The sequence below is a fragment of the Schistocerca serialis genome, chromosome 1, assembly GCF_023864345.2.
Source record: "Schistocerca serialis cubense isolate TAMUIC-IGC-003099 chromosome 1, iqSchSeri2.2, whole genome shotgun sequence".
Classification (NCBI taxonomy): Eukaryota; Metazoa; Arthropoda; class Insecta; order Orthoptera; family Acrididae; genus Schistocerca; species Schistocerca serialis.
In genome coordinates this window covers 181,747,911-181,770,676 of record NC_064638.1, presented here as the reverse complement: position 1 = coordinate 181,770,676, position 22,766 = coordinate 181,747,911, and the positions used below count along the sequence as shown (strand labels likewise).

Here is a 22,766-nt window from a genome sequence, read left to right as displayed (position 1 = left end):
CCACAGTACAGGAAGGAACTCAGTGCAGAACCATCAAAATCGTGAAACCGTTTGGAGATTGTTTCACGCAGATGGGTAGCAGCGAAAGGTAAGTAAAAGAAGAGAATCAGGTAGTATATAAGCGAACACGTGAAACTCTCAGGCGAAGGCATTCACATAGAATAAACAGAAAATTACGGAATAAAAGTTAAAATCAAAGAAAGCAAGAATTGTGACGTAAGGAACACACGCACATATACTTTCACATTAGTAATCAAGAGTACTAGACCAGAGCAAGCATCTTTTATCCATCATGCTTCCAAATTTAAGACGTGGCTCAACAAAGCAAACTCCTACAGACACCGAATGTTAAAAAAAGTTCCAAGGGCTCCTTATCGCAAAGCACTTACGCAACATGGTCATAAAAGCATAAAGTTAGGCAAGAAACAGATTAAAACTTTATCTAGGCTTTAACTTGCACGGTTCCAACAGCATACCAAAGCTACTAGAGACGAGTCGTTAGTCTTCACATTCCGAGCCCCAGTCGGAACGTACCCTTTTCAGCCCACACTCCAGCCGGTGTCCACCCAAGTAGCGGAAACAGACCGATTGCTGTACATAACCAACCGACCAGAGGAACACAACCCTCTTTGCCTGATGCTAAGGCTATCCGTAACTTGGCTAAACTGCTCTACCAGCAATCGGAAATGTGACCAAGGCTAAACACTTTAGTAGCACAATACACAGACACATTCACATTCACCCACTCCGTCATTCAAAGAGGGGCAGGAATATGAAAGAAACATAGTAAAACATTATAAATAAGGCGTGGCAGGTAAAGTGAAGCACTTATTTTTAATAACCTGCATGTACCGGTGTGTAAAAAGCTAGTTGCTAAGCAGATATGAATTTATAGTGGCTGACGAACGAACACCCAGTTGTTCACTCTTTCTCCCTGCATCATTTATGTAAGCACCAGAAGTGAGATGCTGAATACTTGAGAACTGCGTAAACTTGAACAAAATACTATGAAAGTGCTTATGTAGGAACTTTTCATCACGCAGCCTCTCGGGGAGAAAGACTGTGCAGGGAGCGTTCTTATACATCCAACCAGGCTTTTAAACGTGCCTGGCATGTAAAAATCTCCTAAAATTGTGTACAAACATAAAAATTTAAATATCTGAGTTAGACACCAGGCAACCAGCACAATAAACAAAAAACTTATCCAATGTTAACAATGTATTAATTTTTTTTACTTTGTGCCACCAACGTAAGTTAGAAATTTAGACGTCAAGCTAGTCATCAAGGCTGAATATTTACAATGTGAGCAACCGACAATAAAAGAGCAATAGTGACACAGCTATGAGTCTAGCTAAGCAAAATTAAATAATACCTGACAAAGGTAATGTATTAGGATCGTCACCAAATATAAATTTAAGGAAACTGACATCAATTACTTTATCGAAGTGATTTTTATTGTGGAGTGTCGTGTTAAAAATCTTTTACATCGGCTACTCCCCATAACGAGTTAAAAAGTGAAATCAACATCACAAAAGCAGAACAAAGACATCAGTATGAAAAATAACAAGAAAAAGAATGACGAAGTAACAAAATTTAAATCAAATGACGAACAGAGTGGGAACCAGCGGGACAGTACTGACAAGTAAGCAAAGAAAAAAATACAAATAGTAATGAAGGAGGTTCAGTTTTGTTGCAGAAGACGTACTTTACGGATACGTTGCACATTACCACTGATCACTGGCACAACACTGTATTTAGAAGGCCCATGAAGTCCCCGTAGCGTAGGAGTGAGCGCCGTACCAGCTGTGACCAGTGACCAACTGTCCATTCGCGAAGCGCAGCCTTCCTGCCTCTGATGTTCCAACAAATCATCTCTGAGCCATGCGTGTGTGCCCTCTTCATACCTCGACAGCCATACCATGGCGATGTTTGCTGAAGGTTGTCATCTTAACGTTGACTGTTCCTTATGGCGTGGCACACTCACAACCGTCTTCGAGTTCCTTGACAAGTGAAGCACGTCTAAGATCTTCCGTGTGCCTACCTTGGCAAGCAGGTAATCTTGCCACACTCCTGTTCTCTGGTGTTGGCAATGTTTCCGTGGTGTGACAACGACGTCCATGTCGAAGTTCGTGCTCCAGGGAGACGCGTATAGGCTCGACTTGGCGCCCCTCTAAGCAAGCAGTGAACCTTTCTGCACCTCCAGAATGGCTACGCAGCCGTCAAGCATCAGCAGAGTGGGCGTATTGACTCTCCCCTCTGACGTCCGTTGTAGTGTCATCGATACGATGCGAAGTGACACCCATTTGTTGGATGTTACACGCTCATCGAACACCTATCTCCTGCCGATAATGGCCTCTGTATTATCTTGTTACGCATTCCTCCAGTGTCAGCAAACCGTAACTCCTCCCCCTCCCCAAAGACACAGGTGCTTCAGCGCTGCCCACAGGATCTGACAGATGCCGCCAGGATCCGTCGAACGCCAGCGCCAGATGACGTGCGCTCGACCAGCCGTCCCACTGAAACACCTGCGGTCGACGACCCCCTGCGCGGCGACCAGAAGCCAACTGTGGCGACGCCGCCCGGCGTTGCCTGCGTCGTCCTGTGTGAGGTCTACCAGCCGGCGAGGGAGGCGATCGCAGGAGCCAGTGCCGCTCGTAACACAGGAGGTGGGGTTGGGGACCCGGTACCCCGTCTGGTCCCCGACCGCTGCTCGTTGCCGGAATCCCCGCCTTCAGCTGCCTCCAGCGCCGTCCCGTGAGCCGGAGCGTAAGCTACTGTAGTTCCTCGCCGCTGCCTTGTTTCTCATCATGAACTGTACTCGCAAGACAAATGACGAGAGTTCTACCAAAAAAATGGCTCTGAGCACTATGGGACTTTACTGTGGTCATCAGCCCCTAGAACTTAGAACTACTTAAACCTAACTAACCTAAGGATATCACGCACATCCATGCCCGAGGCAGGATTCGAACCTGCGACCACATAACATTAATATCAGTTTATATGGTTTCCCTATTGATTCTTTTTTGGTCTTTGATTTAAATCATAGTCTTAAATCTACTTATCTCTAAGTGCCAATAATAATACTAATAATAAGAACAATAACATTAAAACTTGCCCTTGTTACTTTACATACTGGGCTTAAATTCAGTTCTTAATTTTGAACAAAAAGATTTTTTTTTTTTTTTTTTTTTTTTTTTTTTTTTTTACAGAGAAATGACCGTAGTGCAAGACAACCCTCACCAAGATAGTGATGGGTTTCTATTCAGTTACTTGATCACAAATCTCACGTTCAGGAAATAGTAATCTTATACAATGAAATTCTTGTCAGGAGAGCATAGAATGTATAGGATTGGGTTGCTGTTAATGTTACTAACTAAACAAAGACAGAAACTAAAATACTTCAGACTACACAAAAACACATGAAACACACAACATATTGTCGAAAACTACATTACAATTATAAAGGACAATACTGCACATGAACACGACTGGCCAGATTACACCAACAGCGCCATCACTACTTTTTTTTTACCATACTTGTCCAGATGTCCAGGTTGTTATCTGCACGTTCATCTGGAACTACTCATACTCGAGGCGGGCACGAGCGATTATAGACCTGTAACTGAAACTTAGTCTCCCCTGAAACATTTATTGAACAGGAAGACCGAATCGCACAGGAAACATACATACAGAATCAATATTGTCCTGAAATAAAGCAGAACATTATCGTTCACTAATATATCGTACACTCTACCCCAAAAATAATAGACAAATAATGAAATATGGAACGAATCCCATATCGAATTTCTGTTTACACAGTAATACAAAAGCAACAGAGAAAAGACAAGGATATGAAAATCGGTGTGTTATTCCTCGTCATAAGCATCCTTCGGCACACATTTTACTTGATGAATGTCTTCACAATGAAACTTCCCATGCTCACAAACTTGAAACTGGTAAGCCAAATGTGCAACAGTGCCTGGCGCGATCAAAAGAACTGCTCGTGATCCCAAGGAATAATCTCATTTGCTCGGCCTCTACCTTCCCAACGCCGGTAATATCTCCAGCACAGTACCAGCTAAGATGTTCTTCCTGCGCTCCTCAGACGGGGATCTCAAATCACAACAATAATTACATTTGAATACTTCATAGGAGTGACACTGATCAATATGTTACGAATATTTACTATCAAAAACTGTCTTGACCACAATCACTAGTGATTCTCCAGCAGGTGGTGGTTCTTACTCACTGGTCTGAAGATGACCACAGTAGTGGTCGAAACAGGTCACTGTAATAAATAAATGTTGATCAAGACTGTTTCTGATAGTAAAAACAACAACAACTGATGGCGAACCGTAGTTCGGTTGGCCATTTGTTATTGAGTATTGAAATTCACACAGCTTATTGAGAATTCGTCCCGGAAAACACACTCATTGAATATTAACGTGGCCTCTATCGACTTCCACTTGGTGTACATAGAGTATACCAGAGATAGGTGATACGAGAGAGATGGCCTGTAGTTCTTCCAAAATCCGCTTTACAGTGCTGTCCAGCAAATGGAAGGTAGTATTGTAAGTGAATGTTGCTGCTCCAGGTGACTATTTGAACTAAAAGAAAATTTCCATGATTTTAGTTTTCAGTATACCATTAAATTATGTAGTACGTCGCTACCAACAATGCCAGTAGTGTAAGAATAAAACAGACCACAAAAACGAGGAAATGCAACGAACACTAAAGGGAACAAAGAAACGAGAGAGTGGAACAACGAAGCGGATACAGTGGCTGGCCGGCCACGAAAATAAAAAGGGAAAGCCAGCCACCCTGCAACACATTACAACCTCCACCCTAAAAGTACTAGGGTGGAGGACACAGAGGGACAAAGGACATGCGCTAAAACTCAGATCGAATGACAAAACCCACCCTCATAGATGGAACGTAAAACCAAATCAGTTGATGAGGCGTTGTCTGCTAAAATCAATCATGAGTCTAGTATCCGAAGATGAAGTCGCAGGGCAGCCAAATAAGGCCAGAACAGGAGACTATGGGCCACTGTCAACCGGACACAGCACCGACACTGAGGTGGGTCTTCACAGCACAATGCAGAGCTGGCAGATAGCCACGAAGTCCCAGCGAGAGGCCCTCATAGAGCGCTTCACACATTCGTGGTCCCCTTAATGCAGGCTGTTCCAGCTCGTGGGCTCCGTTGTGAGCCGCGGAGCGCTCCCTGCTCCAGGGAGCCGCGTCGCTCGCTGTGACCAGTCAAGTGGGCCGGTACGTCGGCAGGTGGCACGGCTGGCTGAGGCAGGCGGCAAGGCAAGGGTTTTGATCTGCCAGCTGCGTCTTACAAGATCGACAACCTCACACTGTTAGCTGCTAAGACGTGGTGACGTGCTACACCAGGAAATACGATCTTCAGGAAATAAATAAGAAACAAATGTTTTACAAGAAATTGCATACTAAATTTATTGGGCCTCTGTAGGTTGAAATTTTCTTTTCATTGCAAGATCGGAAATATCAGGCGTCAAAGTGTTCGCAGCGTTAATGCGGAGGATGGCCTTCATTGTTGCATCCTGAAGAAGCGATCGTTCCTTACTTTATAACTGTTTTCATTGCTCAGAAAAGCTGCTCATATCAAAACGTAGATCCAAACATGCACATGATCTGAGCGGCATTGTTGTGAAGTTTGGGAAATGTTTTTTCTGTAATGAACACTACCATCGTGACAAATACAACGTGTTGTAGTACCTCTCGTTCAACAAAGTTGAATTTTGCAAATCAGTAATCTCCAATTGAAGTGACGATGACAAGTCATCGGTGGAAACTGAAAAAAAAGTGCTGAACACCTTAATTTCCATTTCCAAACTAGTGAGGTCGCGGAATCTTGTTTCAAACGACGTGATGAGCTGCATTAACTTTGCTTGGTAATTGCCGAAAGTAGTACCTTCAGGTAGCTTCAAAGAAGCAAGATGATTGAAGAACGTTAGATATCCATTATTCATCTGTCTTTCAAGTAAACGTAACTTTTCCATGAACACTTTGATCTGGTCGCGTGCATGTCAACGATTAGCTGCCCTTTGCCCTGCAATGACAGATTTAAATTATTCAGATGCATAGTTATGTCAGCTAGGAACGCCAGGTCTGATATCCATTTTATATCTTTCAGACAACGCATTTCTCCCCCTTTCATTTCGAAATGGGTATTTCCTCACTAATGGCAAAGAAAACATCAAGCACTTTTCCCCGACTCAGCCAACGAACTGTACTGTGGTAAGATATATCCCCATACTCCGCTTCCACATCTTTCAGGAATCCTTTGAAGACGCACAAAATTCACACACTTCACGACATCTTTCATTACGCCACCTAGCTCTACTGTTTCAGCACACAGTGCCTCTTGGTGCATTACAGAACACGAACTATGTTGCACGTTTTGATACCCTCCGTATTACGAATCCGTTTTTAAACATACGTCTACTGGTATGTCGTTCTTAAGCCTGGCTGCCAGTTCTCTGCGTGCAGCGCCTTCTACCTGATTGTATTTAATTCTGTATATTGTACCTCTTCGCAGAATTAAATACTTTATGACATACAAAACACTGTAGTCGACCATCCCTCTCAATGAATAGAAAGGTATCCTCCAATAGAGGTACAGAGCTCCCGCGGCTTGTCATAGCTGTCATTGAGCACGGATTATTACGGCTGCATGCGGCCAGGGGGCAGTGAGTTCGCTTTCCCCCTCCACCCGGGCTCGCTGCCGCAGTGAGCGCTCCGGAGCGCTCCGGCTCCCTGGAGCTCGGTTGGAACAGCCTGCCTTTATGGTACGCTGTTTGTTGTGCGTACTGATATTTTGCCATTCCGGCTCCCAAAGCTGAAAACCATTGCAGCTTAATAACGCACATAGGTCAATTGCGGGGATACCCATCTCCAGAAGTGGTTTCCATGTGGCCTGTCAGCAAGTTCACTTCCTTGGATTCCTACGTGACCAGGGGTCCAGTCGACCACCACTGAACGACTAGACCGTTCCAGGGTATAGATGGACTCCTGGATGGACAGATGACGAGGTTAGTGCTGGTCGATAGTTTTCAGGCTACTCAAGGAGTCAGTACATAAAACGAAAGACTCCCTGGGCATGAATGGAAATACTGAAGTGCACGAGAAGTGGCCACCAGCTCTGCAGTGAATACACTGGAGCACCGGTTAAGGAATGATGTTCATATGGCCACCATGAATGTAGGCAAAGCCAATGTGACCATCAGCCATGGAGCTGTCAGTGTAAGCCATTTCAGAGAGCCAGAATACTTCAAGAATCTAGAGGAAGTGACACAGGAGAGCCACAGGGTTAACAGAGAACTTAGGGGCATGTGAAATGTCCAGACGAAGCTGCGGCCGAGGCATAGACTATGGAGGTGCACGTGAATAGACCTTGAGGAGAGGCTGTCAGGCAAGGACTCTAGTTCAGACAGAAGGGATTGCAAACAAACCGCAATTGTTAGCCCCGACCTGGGCCTCGGATGAGGGAGATGAACTGCTGCAGGAAGGAAAAGGTGATGGTAATTCGTGTGTTCAGGAGAACTACGAATGTGTGCTACATAACTGCTGAGCAGTTATACACCTACATCTACATTTATACTCCGCAAGCCACCCAACGGTGTGTGGCGGAGGGCACTTTACGTGCCACTGTCATTACCTCCCTTTTCTGTTCCAGTCGCATATGGTTCGGGGGAAGAACGACTGTCTGAAAGCCTCCGTGTGCGCTCGAATCTCTCTAATTTTACATTCGTGATCTCCTCGGGAGGTATAAGTAGGGGGAAGCAATATATTCGATACCTCATCCAGAAACGCACCCTCTCGAAACCTGGCGAGCAAGCTACACCGCGATGCAGAGCGCCTCTCCTGCAGAGTCTGCCACTTGAGTTTCCTAAACATCTCTGTAACGCTATCACGGTTACCAAATAACACTGTGACGAAACGCGCCCCTCTTCTTTGGATCTTCGCTATCTCCTCCGACATCCCGATCTGTTACGGATCCCACACTGATGAGCAATACTCAAGTATAGGTCGAACGAGTGTTTTGTAAGCCACCTCCTTTGTTGATGGACTACATTTCCTAAGGACTCTCCCAATGAATCTCAACCTGGTACCCGCCTTACCAACAATTAATTTTATAAGATCATTCCACTTCAAATCGTTCCGCACGCATACTCCCAGATATTTTACAGAAGTAACTGCTACCAGTGTTTGCTCCGCTATCATATAATCATACTATAAAGGATCCTTCTTTCTATGTATTCGCAATACATTACACTACATTTACCTCTGATTTGCAATGGAAGGACCTCAGCCTCCACCAGTACACTGATCACCGGACTCGTCCTAAAAGCACCTGTCACTAATCAAACCCCACAGTGGTGCACAGCGTCGAGTACATGCAACGCTGAGGGTGCTGCTGAACCATAAACCACACTCCCATAGTTAATTCTGGATTGGACAAGGGCTCTGTAGAGCCACAGCAACGTAGATCTGCATCCCGACTGGTGCTGCTCAAGCACCGGAGAGCACTGACGTGCTGCCAGTCAATCTAGAGTCAAAAACCAGTCCTAAGAATCGATATGTCCCAACTCAGGGAGTGGATCATCATTAAGGTAAAGTTCTGGGTCCAGATGAACAGTACGATGGCGACAGAAGTGCATTAATTCCAACTGGGTGCTTCCTCAGAAGTGGGGCGCACTTGCCTTAGCAGATTGTTCACACCTCAGGTCACACCTCCTGAACACCTGCCAGAGATACCTATCGCCAATTTGGGAAGGTTGCAGCTCAGGCTGTCACCTCTCTCTCTGGGCATGGCCTGTACCATGGGGTACGTGCAAACCCTACCTCTCCAACCAGGGCTGGGAATTACGCATTACCCATTCAACTGTTACGGGTCAGATGCGTGGGCCGGCCTTCAGAATCGCACGGGGAGGAAGAAGGAAAGGACAAACCTCAAAAGCCGAAGCGGAGGAACAAGGGGGAAAGGAAACAAATGATGGTTCAAATGGCTCTGAGCACTATGGGACTCAACTGCTGAGGTCATTAGTCCCCTAGAACTTAGAACTAGTTAAACCTAACTAACCTAAGGACATCACAAACATCCATGCCCGAGGCAGGATTCGAACCTGCGACCGTAGCGGTCTTGCGGCTCCAGACTGCAGCGCCTTTAACCGCACGGCCACTTCGGCCGGCGGAACAAATGAAATGGGAACGTAAAACAAAGATGAGACTGTTCTTACGTCAGCAACAGACACTGCAGAACATTCCCAATAAAATCCCAGACATGTTTCCCAAGTGAGGGGAAAGAAAGAGTAGCAAGAGGATAGACATGGAGCATTGAAGGGGAAAGGAAAAAATGCTGCTAAGGCCCCGTGGTAGCCAAGCACAAACCTGCCGAAGAGTTGCGAGCACACCTGGTGGGGGAAGGGGGGGGGGGGGGGAGAGGGAGGGAGACTTCTGTGGAACTCCACCCCACCAGACGTCTCATTTTCTGCAGATTTATCTTACAAGAGCTGGTCTCTCTTCTTAGAAACTTTAGAATATTAATTATTAGCCTTTCTGTATGTTTTGACACGACTGATCTTGTCAACATGTAAGGAGGATCATGCTACAAATAACAGCAGCTTTATGTAAAAATTATTTTCAAATAAATGAAAATACATATTAGATTACCGTTCCAGTTGCTAAGACGCGCACACGCACATAATTACCAAAATTTCTAAAGAGAGCGTATGAACATAGCACACACAAATGTTAATTCTATCGAAAACTAAATTCCAAAACTGACAAGAAACTGATCAGAAAATATATTGATACTAACTACAATTTAACATGTGATTGTAGGTATGCTGGTCAAACAGACTTAACGTTAATGATCATGTACAAAGAAGAAATGTGTGCCTGGAAATATGAAGTAAGTTACTTCACATTTTCAGAGTAGCTCAAAGAACATACCAACACGCGAACTATGAATAACCATAAATAGTAAGTTACGTACAATCGCATGAAAATTATTATATACAAGAAAACCGAAGCAGGAACGATAAAGCCGCCGCCGCCGCCGCCGCCGCCGCCGCCGCCGCCCCCCCCCCTTTTTGAATGACCAAATGCGCATGGAAAGTCCCACTTTACTTAAATTAATAGACAAAATAGTAGTATCACACCCAACCGATGACCATTAGAATATCACTCACCCCTGTCACGTCATCTTCCATGATCCCCTTCAGTTAACCTTTGAACTAAAAATCCATTCATACAAATACCTAAAATTTCTTTCTCGAACTGGCACCTGTTTGGTCCACAATCTTTCTGCCATCCTCCCTGCCTAGCTACTATCACGCCCTCCCAAATGTAACACATTAAGAAGATAGTGACGTGAAAATGTATCGATGTTTTGTAACTATGACATCCAGCCTATGACCAATTAAGAAGAAAACTTGGATTTTGACCGTAAAAACGAATAAGTAATGATATACTAATGTAAAGATCATGATGCTGGCAGTTTTCTAATCTGAGTACAGCTTGTAGAAATCTAACTCTATTATTCCGGATGACGTCAACTGAAGATCCCTTACGGTAAAAGGCAAAACGTGTTAGGAATAAATAAAACAGATTGCACTATGGTAAATGCGTTTGAAGCTCAAAGAACTAATATTTTCCATTATAGTTAGTTAGTTCCCTATCTTCCATGTCTGCAAATGTATTTTCATTGTACCCGCAATACGAATGCATGTCTTAATGGGTAGCTGCTAGTTACGAAAAACTTATTAAAATGTCCACAGTGCATTCAACAGTTTATCGGCTGAGGCAAACGCCAGTGGAAAAGTATAAGATTTCGTTTGTACGTCAAATGATTTCGCACTCCGAGAACGTTAATGAAGATAAGGCAGGTGACGGCAGTCTATTACAACACTCCAATGAGAAGAAAGTATTTAAAATGACCATTTAAGACGGCGAACGAGAGATTGTATACGGAGCAGAAGCTGGAATGGGAGGAGTGTGACCACCTCAGGATATTATTCGGGTAAATTCTGGAAAACTGAATTCAACGTGACTGGGTAAGGTTTTGGCCGTACAAATATCAAATTTTATATTATTTTTGAGAGCATTAAGCTGGAAAAGATCAGTTGCAGTTACTTTCGTGAAAGATCTTTATATCCAAAGGCCATATTAATTTTCTACTAAGAAACTGGTTCACGTGCTCAGCGATACCAATTAATAGCCACACGTTTTGTAGTCTGTGTAGCGTGGAGGTACTGCCTTCCTGTCTTCCCCCATCCTTCCCCATGACAACTATTACGTAACAGTGACCACCACCCCTCTCGCGTCATTTTACAATCGTCTGCTGCACGATGGCACTACCACCCCGCTCGTGCAACACCGTTCCGTACCACCGCAAGGTCCTTCTACAAGAACGCTGGCCAATCCTGCTACCGTCACTTCCCTAAATGGGGCCATTAACCACACCAGGGGCCAATACGCGTTGGCCTGACCTGCTGCGAGAATAAGTATATTTCTAGTAGCTGTCACTGGAAATCATTTTCACATCACAAAAGGCCGATTGAAATAGGTAAAGTTTTGTTTCCTTTCTACGACACAGTAACAGCACATTTCTGTTTACGCTGCTCAACATGCCGAGCAAAAAAGGCAGGCCAATGAGAGTCAACTCCCATCTGGGGGGGGGGGGGGGGGGGGTCGACTCGCGTCTTTGTCAATGCAGACGCAGTTGAGTTCGCACTCCTAGAATACACAGGGAGCTGTCTGACAGGAGGATTTTGGAATAAGATTGCGGGGTAAAAGCATCTCTTCCTGAATTGTCTTTTTTTTGGGCTTTCAATTGCTTCAACAAAATGGTTCAAATGGCTCTGAGCACTATGGGACTTAACTTCTGAGGTCATCAGTCACCTAGAACGTAGAACTACTTAAACCTAACTAAACTAAGGACATCATCACACACATCGATGCACGAGGCAGGATTCGAACCTGCGACCGTAGCGGTCGCGCGGTTCCAGACGGAAGCGCCTAGAACCGCTCATCCACTCCGGCCGGCTTGCTTCAACAAGTTGATATATTATGCTATGGTGTTTGTCCATACTCGTTCGAGTGTTTGTCAGCGTTTCTCTCAGAACCCGCACGCGTTTTAAAAATGTTTGTAGTCTGTGTGATATACCTGGTTCGGGTATCCTGATTAACTGCACGTGTTCGTAATTTACAGATTCTACGTATTTGAAGTAATGTGATATGTTGTCTTCAGATCTCACTTTGTCTCAGGAGCTTTGATCTTCTCTGCTATATCTTAATATAAATCTGGCCATGCGTGTAGAGCGGCAATTTATGTTTTTGTTTGCTGGCCTTTCAGTGTTTACTACACAGTCATTTCGTTGCTGTGTTTCTGTACTCCCCATTCCTTCCACTTTCTGCCCACGCTCTCTTGCGAAACCTGCGGTCGTGGTTTTTATACCTCTGAAATTTCGGTCGTAAGTCTGTACTTCTCTACGAATCATGTACAATACCTATTGCTTTGTTCAGTATTCAGCGACGTTCGTCTTTACTACTAGCGTCAGTCTTGAGTACACATCAAAGCGAAAGCTCATTTTATGTTTCACAACTACAGGGAACAGTTCCTAGTGTGTGAACAACCAGCGTATTTACATACACTCCTGGAAATGGAAAAAAGAACACATTGTCACCGGTGTGTCAGACCCACCATACTTGCTCCGGACACTGCGAGAGGGCTGTACAAGCAATGATCACACGCACGGCACAGCCGACACACCAGGAACCGCGGTGTTGGCCGTCGAATGGCGCTAGCTGCGCTGCATTTGTGCACCGCCGCCGTCAGTGTCAGCCAGTTTGCCGTAGCATACGGAGCTCCATCGCAGTCTTTAACACTGGTAGCATGCCGCGACAGCGTGGACGTGAACCGTATGTGCAGTTGACGGACTTTGAGCGAGGGCGTATAGTGGGCATGCGGGAGGCCGGGTGGACGTACCGCCGAATTGCTCAACACGTGGGGCGTGAGGTCTCCACAGTACATCGATGTTGTCGCCAGTGGTCGGCGGAAGGTGCACGTGCCCGTCGACCTGGGACCGGACCGCAGCGACGCACGGATGCACGCCAAGACAGTAGGATCCTACGCAGTGCCGTAGGGGACCGCACCGCCACTTCCCAGCAAATTAGGGACACTGTTGCTCCTGGGGTATCGGCGAGGACCATTCGCAACCGTCTCCATGAGGCTGGGCTACGGTCCCGCACACCGTTAGGCCGTCTTCCGCTCACGCCCCAACATCGTGCAGCCCGCCTCCAGTGGTGTCGCGACAGGCGTGAATGGAGGGACGAATGGAGACGTGTCGTCTTCAGCGATGAGAGTCGCTTCTGCCTTGGTGCCAATGATGGTCGTATGCGTGTTTGGCGCCGTGCAGGTGAGCGCCACAATCAGGACTGCATACGACCGAGGCACACAGGGCCAACACCCGGCATCATGGTGTGGGGAGCGATCTCCTACACTGGCCGTACATCACTGGTGATCGTCGAGGGGACACTGAATAGTGCACGGCACATCCAAACCGTCATCGAACCCATCGTTCTACCATTCCGAGACCGGCAAGGGAACTTGCTGTTCCAACAGGACAATGCACGTCCGCATGTATCCCATGCCACCCAACGTGCTCTAGAAGGTGTACGTCAACTACCCTGGCCAGCAAGATCTCCGGATCTGTCCCCCATTGAGCATGTTTGGGACTGGATGAAGCGTCGTCTCACGCGGTCTGCACGTCCAGCACGAACGCTGGTCCACCTGAGGCGCCAGGTGGAAATGGCATGGCAAGCCGTTCCACAGGACTACATCCAGCATCTCTACGATCGTCTCCATGGGAGAATAGCAGCCTGCATTGCTGCGAAAGGTGGATATACACTGTACTAGTGCCGACATTGTGCATGCTCTGTTGCCTGTGTCTATGTGCCTGTGGTTCTGTCAGTGTGATCATGTGATGTATCTGACCCCAGGAATGTGTCAATAAAGTTTCCCCTTCCTGGGACAATGAATTCACGGTGTTCTTATTTCAATTTCCAGGAGTGTATCTTAAGCGTATTTTTACGCATATTCTAGCAAATGGATATACCCATGTTTTGCCTTCCTGTCCCTACGCATTTTTCATATCCTTTTCTTGGTATTGAAATGTTTTCATTTATGGGTTTTTGTAATCCCACACGCACGTTTTTTCGTATTGCACTGTTTTCATGTTTGCTTGGTTCTTCATGTACAGTCTCTGTGTATCATAAGAAATTTTATCTACTTGAGGTGTTACGCTGATATATCCTGAATCAGACCGCACAAATTTATAGTTACTAGCTGTTATCCCTCCTTAACTTCGTGGAGTAAGCTTATAGCCTGTTCCGTCTTCATGAAACCCTCATTTTGCTTGTCTTCCAATATGTCTTCCCTTTAGGTCTATACACTATTATGAACGGTCTTCTTTCTGCCCCCATTCTTTCAATATACTTCCATTTTTCTGGACAACTCTATTCTTTTCTCTATCCGAAATTTATTTAGTTCTTTCTGCATTACAGAATACTTGATTCGATCTTTTTTTTGTGGTTTTAGGCGCACAACTTCAATGGTCATTAGCGCCCAGACTACGTTAAGAATGCACCGCGAGGCACAAGTTTAAAACAACAACTAAAAGGGAAAACACGATAAAAGTCTGACAGGCATAGGATTAAAAAAACAGCATAATCAAATGTCCTTAGAGAGGTTTGTCAAGTTGATAAAACGAAGAATGCGAGCAGCTGCTCGTGGGTCATCCGCTAAAATGGCATCTAGAGTACATGGCAGGCCAAGATCAAGACGCAGTGTGTTAAAATCCGGACAGGACGTTAAAATGTGGCGGACCGTCAGCAATTGACCACACGGGCAGAACGGCGCCGGCGCAGCCGTCAGCAGATGGCGTTTGCTGAACCGGCAGTGTCCAATTCGTAACCGGGCCAAAACGACCTCCTCCCGCCGAGAAGGGCGGGTGGAGGACGTCCAAGCCGCGGGAGGAGGTTTCAACGCCCGAAGCTTGTTGTCCGTAAGTGCAGCCCAATCGGCATGTCACAGCGATAAAATGCGCCGACAAATTACCCTGCTACAATCCAATGAAGGTACACAACAACAAGCTGTCCGAGGCTGGAGGACCGCAGCCTTGGCCGCGGCATCTGCAGCTTCGTTCCCAGGGATACCGACATGGCCAGAAACCCACATAAAGCTAACCGGAGAACCGACGTCCACCAGCTGCTGAAGAGAGCGTTGGATCCGGTGCACGAAAGGGTGAACCAGATACGGATCACTGAGGCTCTGGATGGCGCTCAGGGAATCGGAGCAGATGACATAAGCAGAATGTCGGTGGCGGCAGATGTAAAGAACAGCCTGGTAGAGGGCAAAGAGCTCAGCTGTGAAGACCGAACAATGGCCATGGAGCCGGTATTTGAAACTTTGTGCCCCGACAATAAAAGAACACTTAATACCGTCATTTGAGCCATCTGTATAAATGAAGGTCATATTAATGAACTTCGAACGAAGTTCGACAAAACGGGAGTGGTAGACCGAACCGGGGGTACCCTCTTTTGGGAGCGAGCTGAGGTCAAGGTGAACGCGAACCTGAGCCTGGAGCCAAGGTGGCGTGTGGCTATCGCTCACTCGAACGGTTGCAGGGAGTGAAAAATTAAGGTGTTGAAGGAGACAATGAAAGCGAACTCCAGGGAGTAGCAGGGCAGAGACATACAACCCGTATTGACGGTCGAGAGAGTCGTCAAAAAAGGAACGATAAGACGGGTGCTCGGGCATTGACAGTAGCCGACAGGCATACCGACAAAGCAGTATATCGCGCCGGTAGGTGAGTGGCAATTCGCCAGCGTCAGCATGAAGACTCTCTACGAGACTAGTATAAAACGCTCCAATGGCAAGACGTAAACCCCGATGTTGTATGGAGTTGAGGCGGCGTAAGATGGATGGCCGTGCAGAGGAGTATACAAAGCTCCCATAATCCAGCTTGGAGCGGACGATCGACCGATATAGACGAAGTAGGACGGTTCGATCCGCTCCCCACGACATACCACTGAGATCACGGAGGACATTTAAAGAACGGGTACAACGGGCAGCCAAATAAGACACATGTGGAGACCAGCTAAGTTTCCTGTCAAATGTAAGACCTAAAAATTTTGTTGTCTCCACGAATGGGAGAGCAACGGGACCGAGTCTTAAGGACGGTGGGAGAAACTCCTTGTAGCGCCAGAAGTTAATACAGACCGTCTTCTCGGCAGAAAAACGGAAGCCATTGGCGACACTCCAGGAGTAAAGACGGTCAAGAGAACGCTGAAGACAGCGCTCCAGGACACATGTACGCTGCGCGCTGCAATAGATGGTAAAATCGTCCACGAAAAGGGAGCCTGATACATCAGCTGGGAGGCAATCCATTATTGGATTGATCGCTATGGCGAAGAGAGCGACGCTCAAAACTGAGCCCTGTGACACCCCATTCTCCTGGTGAAAGGTGTCTGACAGGACAGAACCCACACGTACCCTGAACTGTCGATCCATTAAAAAGGAACGAATAAAAAGAGGGAGGCGACGGCGAAGGCCCCATGTATGCATGGTGCGGAGAATGCCCGCCCTCCAACAGGTGTCGTAAGCCTTCTCCAAATCAAAGAACACAGCCGTGGTCGGGCGCTTCCGCAAGAAGTTATTCATAATGAAGGTCGACAAGGTAACCAGATGGTCAACAGCAGAGCGGCGCCTACGAAATCCACATTGGACATTGGTAAGTAGGCGTCGACAAGATTCGAGCAGCCAAACCAAACGAGAGTTAACCATTCGCTCTATCACTTTACAGACACAGCTGGTAAGCGAGATGGGTCGATAACTGGAAGGCAAGTGCTTGTCCTTCCCCGGCTTAGGAATCGGGACAACAATAGACTCGCGCCAGCATGCGGGAACATGTCCCTCAGTCCAGATGCGATTGTAAGTAGGAAGAAGAAAACCTTTACCCGCAGGAGAAAGGTTCTTCAGCATCTGAATATGAATAGAATCAGGCCCTGGAGCGGAGGACCGTGATCGGCCAAGTGCGTTTTCGAGTTCCCGCATGGTGAATGGGGCATTATAACTTTCACGATTCGAGGAGCGGAAGTTAGGTGGCCTAGCCTCCTCTGCCTGTTTGCGGGGGAGGAAGGCAGGGTGGTAATGAGCAGAGCTCGAAACCTCTGGGAAAAAGCGGCCGAAGGCATTGGAGACATCCTCCGGGGCCACAAGGACGTCATTCGCTACCATCAAGCCAGAAACTGGTGAGTGGACCTTAGTGCCAGATAGCCAGCGCAGGCTACCCCAGACAACAGAAGGAGTAAAACTGTTGAAGGCGCTTGCGAAAGCAGCCCAGCTGGCTTCTTGCTTTCTTTAATAATACGACGACACTGTGCACGTAATCGTTTATAAGTGATACAATTCGCCACTGTAGGGTGGCGTTTAAAGGTGCGTAAAGCACGTCGACGAGCACGTAAAGCGTTTCTACATGCTGCGGTCCACCAGGGGACCGGTACGCGACGTGAAGAAGTAGGGTGAGGGATGGAATATTCAGCAGCAGTAAGAATGACTTCCGTGAGGAGTGCGACTTGACGATCGCAGATTGTGAAGGTTTGATCCTGAAAGGTCGTCCTGGAAGAGAAGAGCCCCCAGTCTGCTTTGGAGACGTTCCAACTAGATGAGCATGGGGAGGGGGTATGCTGCAGGAGATGGATAACACACGGGAAGTGGTCGCTCGAATATGTATCAGTAAGTGCATACCACTCAAACCGGCGTGCAAGTTGGGTAGTACATATAGAGAGGTCTAAATGGGAATAGGTGTGAGATGTGTCCGAAAGAAAAGTAGGGGCGCCAGTATTGAGGCAGACAAGATTGAGCTGGTTGAATAGGTCTGCTAACAGGGAGCCCCTCGGGCAGGATGCCGGAGAGCCCCAAAGGGGATGGTGGGCATTGAAGTCTCCAGTTAACAAAAATGGGGCAGGTAGCTGAGCAATAAGCTGCATCATGTCTGCCCTGGTAACGGCAGATGACGATGGAGTGTAAACGGGACAAATGTAAAATGTAAAAGTGGGGAGAGTAATGCGGATGGCAACTGCCTGCAGGCCGGTGGGCAATGTGATGGGATCGTAGTAAATATCATCCCGGACCAGCAACGTAACCTCTCCATGAGCCGGAATACCTACCACAGGGGGTAGGTCAAAACGCACAGAGGTGTAGTGTTGCCAAGGCAATTTGGTCACATGGGCGTAGCTTCGTTTCCTGGAGGGCTACAACGAGCGGACGGTGCAAGCGGAGCAGCAACTTCAAGTCCTCTCGGTTGGAGCGAATGCTGCGAATATTCCAGTGAATAAGTGTCATCGTAAGAAAACGAAGATGAAAGAAGGGGTCGCCTCGAAGGCCGCTGAGGTCCTGGCTTCGAGCGAGCACTGCCGCCGCTATCAGTAGGTGGACAGTCATCGTCCATTGGGTCTATAGGTTCAACGGCCATCTTGGGAAGATGGCCGGGAGGGGGAGCTTCCTCCGCCTGTGAACGGCCAGATGTTCGTCTACCAGCGGTGCGGCCAGGCGAAACCGATGACGGCCTGGGGCGGCAAGCGTTGGGTGGCGCAGGAGAAGAAATGCGCCGTGGCGGAGAAGGAGAACTGTGCTTCCTATGAGCCTTCTTGGAAGGTCGTTTGGTGGAAGTACCAGTCGAAGGCTGGGAGGTTGAGGTACGTAGGAAGTCTGGACGGGACAGTTCCTTCTTGAAGGCCCGTGCATCTGACTTCTGGGTCTTCGTCTTAGCAGAAGCTGATGAAGGGGCTGGTGTCTGTGGGGTGATGGGAGGAAGAGGAGACGTCGACCGCGCGATCTTAGCACTGGCCGAACGGACGACCGTGGTGCTGAAGGTCAGATCGCATGTCTGGGTTGCCACCTCCCTGGTAGTCCGAGGAGAGGCGAGGACAGTACTGTATTTCCACGCTGGGAGCAGTGTGGGCTTCCTACTAGCCAATAGCTTTCGAGCAGCCGAGGTGGACACTTTCTCTTTGACCCAAATTTCTTGGATACAGCGTTCTTCCTTATAGACATGACAGTCGCGGGAGGATGCGGCATGGTCACCCTGACAGTTCACACGACGTGGAGACGGAGGTGGACAGTCACCCTCATGGGCATCCCTGCCACAACTGACACATTTAGCCGCATTGGAACAAGACTGTCGAGTGTGACTGAAACGCTGACACTGGTAGCAGCGCGTAGGTGTCAGGACATAGGGGCGAACAGAAATAACCTCGTAGCCCGCCTTGATGCGCGATGGCAGCTTAACACTATCAAAGGTCAAGAAAAGTGTCCGGGTCGGTACAAGGTCATTGTTGACCTTTTTCATGACCCTATGGAAAGCCGTCACGCCCTGCTCAGCGAGGAAAGATTGAATCTCCTCGTCAGTCAATCCGTCGAGGGATCTAGTATAGACCACACCACGAGACGAATTCAAAGTTCGGTGAGCCTCCACCCGGACAGGGAACGTGGACAGGAGTGTGGCCCGAAGCAGTTTTTGTGCCTGAAAGGCGCTCTCAGTTTCTAGTAATAAGGTACCGTTACGCAACCTGGTACAAGATTTGACAGATCTGGCTATGGCATCTACGCCCTTCTGGATAAGGAAAGGGTTGACAGAGGAAAAATCCTTTCCGACCTCAGATCGAGAAACGACGAGGAACTGTGGGCAGGCGGTAGTACTTTTGTCACTGGTGGCTGGTCAAGTTTCTGTTTTCGGGCAGAAGTCGAGAGAGATGGAGTGAAATCCATTGCGGAGGAATCCCCCATGATTGCCAGCGTCTCCGATGGCGCGCTCCTTCCTTGTGGGGACCCTCTCAGAGGGCACTCCCGCCTTAGGTGAATGTTTACACCTCAGGTCACACCTCCCGAGAAACAGACGGAGGGACCAATCGGCATGGTCAGAAGGTATCAGCTCAGGCTATCACCCCTCCCTGGACCTGGCCTTTACCAGGGGGTACGTGCGTGCCTTACATGTCTACCCAGGGCGGGGAATTACGCGTTACCCCGTCACCGGCTACGCGTGCGAAAGCGTGGGTCGGCCTTCAGGCGCGCACAGGGAGGAAGGAAGAAGAGGAAAAAGGAGAGAGGGAGAGAGGACAGTGTCTCAAACGCCGAGGCGGAGACCAGAGAAGGCAAGGAGAAGAAAGCAATGAGAAGGCAAGGAGAAGAAGGCAATGAGAGGGCAAGGAGAAGAAGAGAAGGGAAAGAGTAAGGAAGACAGTGAGGTGGAGAAGAGCAAAGAAAGGAACCAACCAAAGGAAGGAAGAAACGAGAAGTGAAAAAGCGAAATGACCGCAAATAGAGGTCGTGTAACCGTCCGTCTCCGGACGCAGGCGCTAACTACCCCCTTGAGGGGGAGGGACTCCTTTTAGTCGCCTCTTACGACAGGCAGGAATACCTCGGGCCTATTCTAATCCCCGGACCCGCAGGGGGGTTGATTCGATCTCTCTCAATGCATTCTTTTGCTTTGCTTTAACATTTCATTTCAGCCGACTTCATACTTCTCTGGCCTTTGTTAGTTAGTCTCGAAGTCTCACTTCCGTATGTGAGCATACGTGTTGCCATTACTTTGAAGAATTCTTTGTGTCTTGGCTGACGTTCTATGTCTAGTACTACTGCTTGCTCGATTTGGTGTAAAATTACGTTTTACTTAACATGAAGTCAATTTGTTTCTCAAATGCTGTTAAATTTGAGGACATTAATGGGGAAAATTTAATTATTTTGTATGTAGAAAGTGCAGTCTGATGTGTGTTCAATTTTTGAACATACGTTTATTATTACTGTCTCGACTGGAGTATACCCTGTTGCATGTTTTACTGTGCAGTGTCCGTACCGCAGCACGCCCTTATCGGAGCCAAAAAGGAATGGCACTGTCAATTCCCAGCTTAAGACTGGGTTTCGCTATTCAATTATTGCTCCTGGAGTGGCGTGCTGTGGTACTGTGGCGCTGTGTTTCACACGTGTGCGACGACTTCACATGTATGCCTGAAGACAGAAACTCATACGTTAAAGTGAAAAGTATCGCGGTAAGCCACGATGCCTGGTTCCTTTTACCTCTGATCATTAATTTCAACTACCCCCTGAATAGGCCAGGCGTGCACTACACGCAGGAAGCGGCTACAAGGGTAGCGGTGTACGTGTGGAGTGCACATGAGGGGTTTTAGGTTAGTGAATTCCCTCCCTAGGCCTGACAAGACGCCTCCTGAGACGCGACAAGGTAGCAGTAGGCATGGACTGACAATATTAATGTGGTAATAGTAAACTGCAGGAGCGTCTATAGAAAGGTTCCAGAACTGCTCTCATTAATAAACGTTTATAATGTCCACATAGTACTAGGGACGGAGAGTTGGCTGAAACCAGATGTAAACAGTAATGAAATTCTAAACTCAGAATGGAATGTATACCGCAGAGACAGGCTGGATAGTGAAGGGGGAGGCCTGTTTATAACAATAAGAAGGGCAATAGTATCGGAGGAAATTGACGGAGATCCGAAGTGAGAAATAACTTGGGGGGGGGGGGGGGGAAGGTCACGGTTAAAGCAGGCTCAAACATGGCAACTGGATGTCTATACGCCCCCTGGCTGAGCAGCTGTTGTGGCAGAACACCTGAAACAAAATTTGGAAAACATTTCGAGTAGATTTCCCGACCATGTTATAGTTTTGGGTGGAGATTTTAATTTGCCAGATATAGACTGGGAGAAAACGGTTATAATGGGTGGCAGGGACAAAGAATCCAGTGAAATTTTTTTAAGTGCTTTATCTGGAAACTACCTTGAGCAGTTAAACAGAGAACCGACTCGTGGCGATAACATATTACACCTTCTGGTGACAAGCAAACCCGAAATATTTGAAACAATTAATGCAGAACAGGGAATCAGCGATCATGAAGCGGTTACAGCATTGGTGATTTCCGCCGTAAATAGAAATATTTAAAAATGGTAGGAAGATTTTTCTGTTTAGAAAAAGTGACAAAAAGTGGCTTTCAGAGTACTTGGCGGCTCAACACAAGTTTCATTTCAAGTAAAGATAGTATGAGGATCAGTGAACGAAGTGCAAAACCATCGTACAATACGCATTAGATGAGTATGTGCCAAGAAAGATCAGCAAAGATGGAAAAGAGCCACCGTGGTACAACAACCGAGTTAGAAAACTGCTATGGAAGCAAAGGGAACTTCACATAAAAAAAACATAGCCAAAAGCTTGCAGACAAACAAAAATTACACGAAGCGAAATGTAGTGTGAGGAGGGCTACGGGAGACGCGTTCACCGTATTCCAAAGTGAAGTTCTATACATAGACTTGGCAGAAAAATCTTAAGAAGTTCTGGTCTTATGTCAAAGTGGTACGTGACCAAAATGGTACTGAAACAGAGGATAACAGATTAAAGGCCGAAATACTAAATGTGTTTTTCCAAAGGTGTTTCAGAGGACGACTGCACTGTAGTTTCTTCTCTGGATTGTCGCACAGATGACAAAATGGTAGATATCGAAATAGATTACAGAGGGATAGAAAAACAAACTCGCTCAAAAGAGGAAAGGCCGCTGGACCAGATGGGATACCAGTTCGATTTTACACAGAGTACGCGAAGGAACTTTCTCCCCTTCTTGCAGCGGTGTACCGTAGGTCTCTAGAAGAGCGTAGCGTTACAAAAGA

The 22,766-nt window shown here is 47.2% G+C and overlaps 1 protein-coding gene across 1 annotated transcript in view; it reads left to right on the top strand.

Moving 5' to 3' along the window:
- The window catches only part of LOC126458573 (trichohyalin-like), a 123,266-nt gene that overhangs the window by 76,022 nt on the left and 24,478 nt on the right, over positions 1-22,766 (top strand). Inside the window, exon 3 of the mRNA XM_050095747.1 lies at positions 2,447-2,754. Coding sequence (XP_049951704.1) covers positions 2,447-2,754 — 308 coding nt within the window. The remainder of the gene's footprint in view (positions 1-2,446; positions 2,755-22,766) is intronic.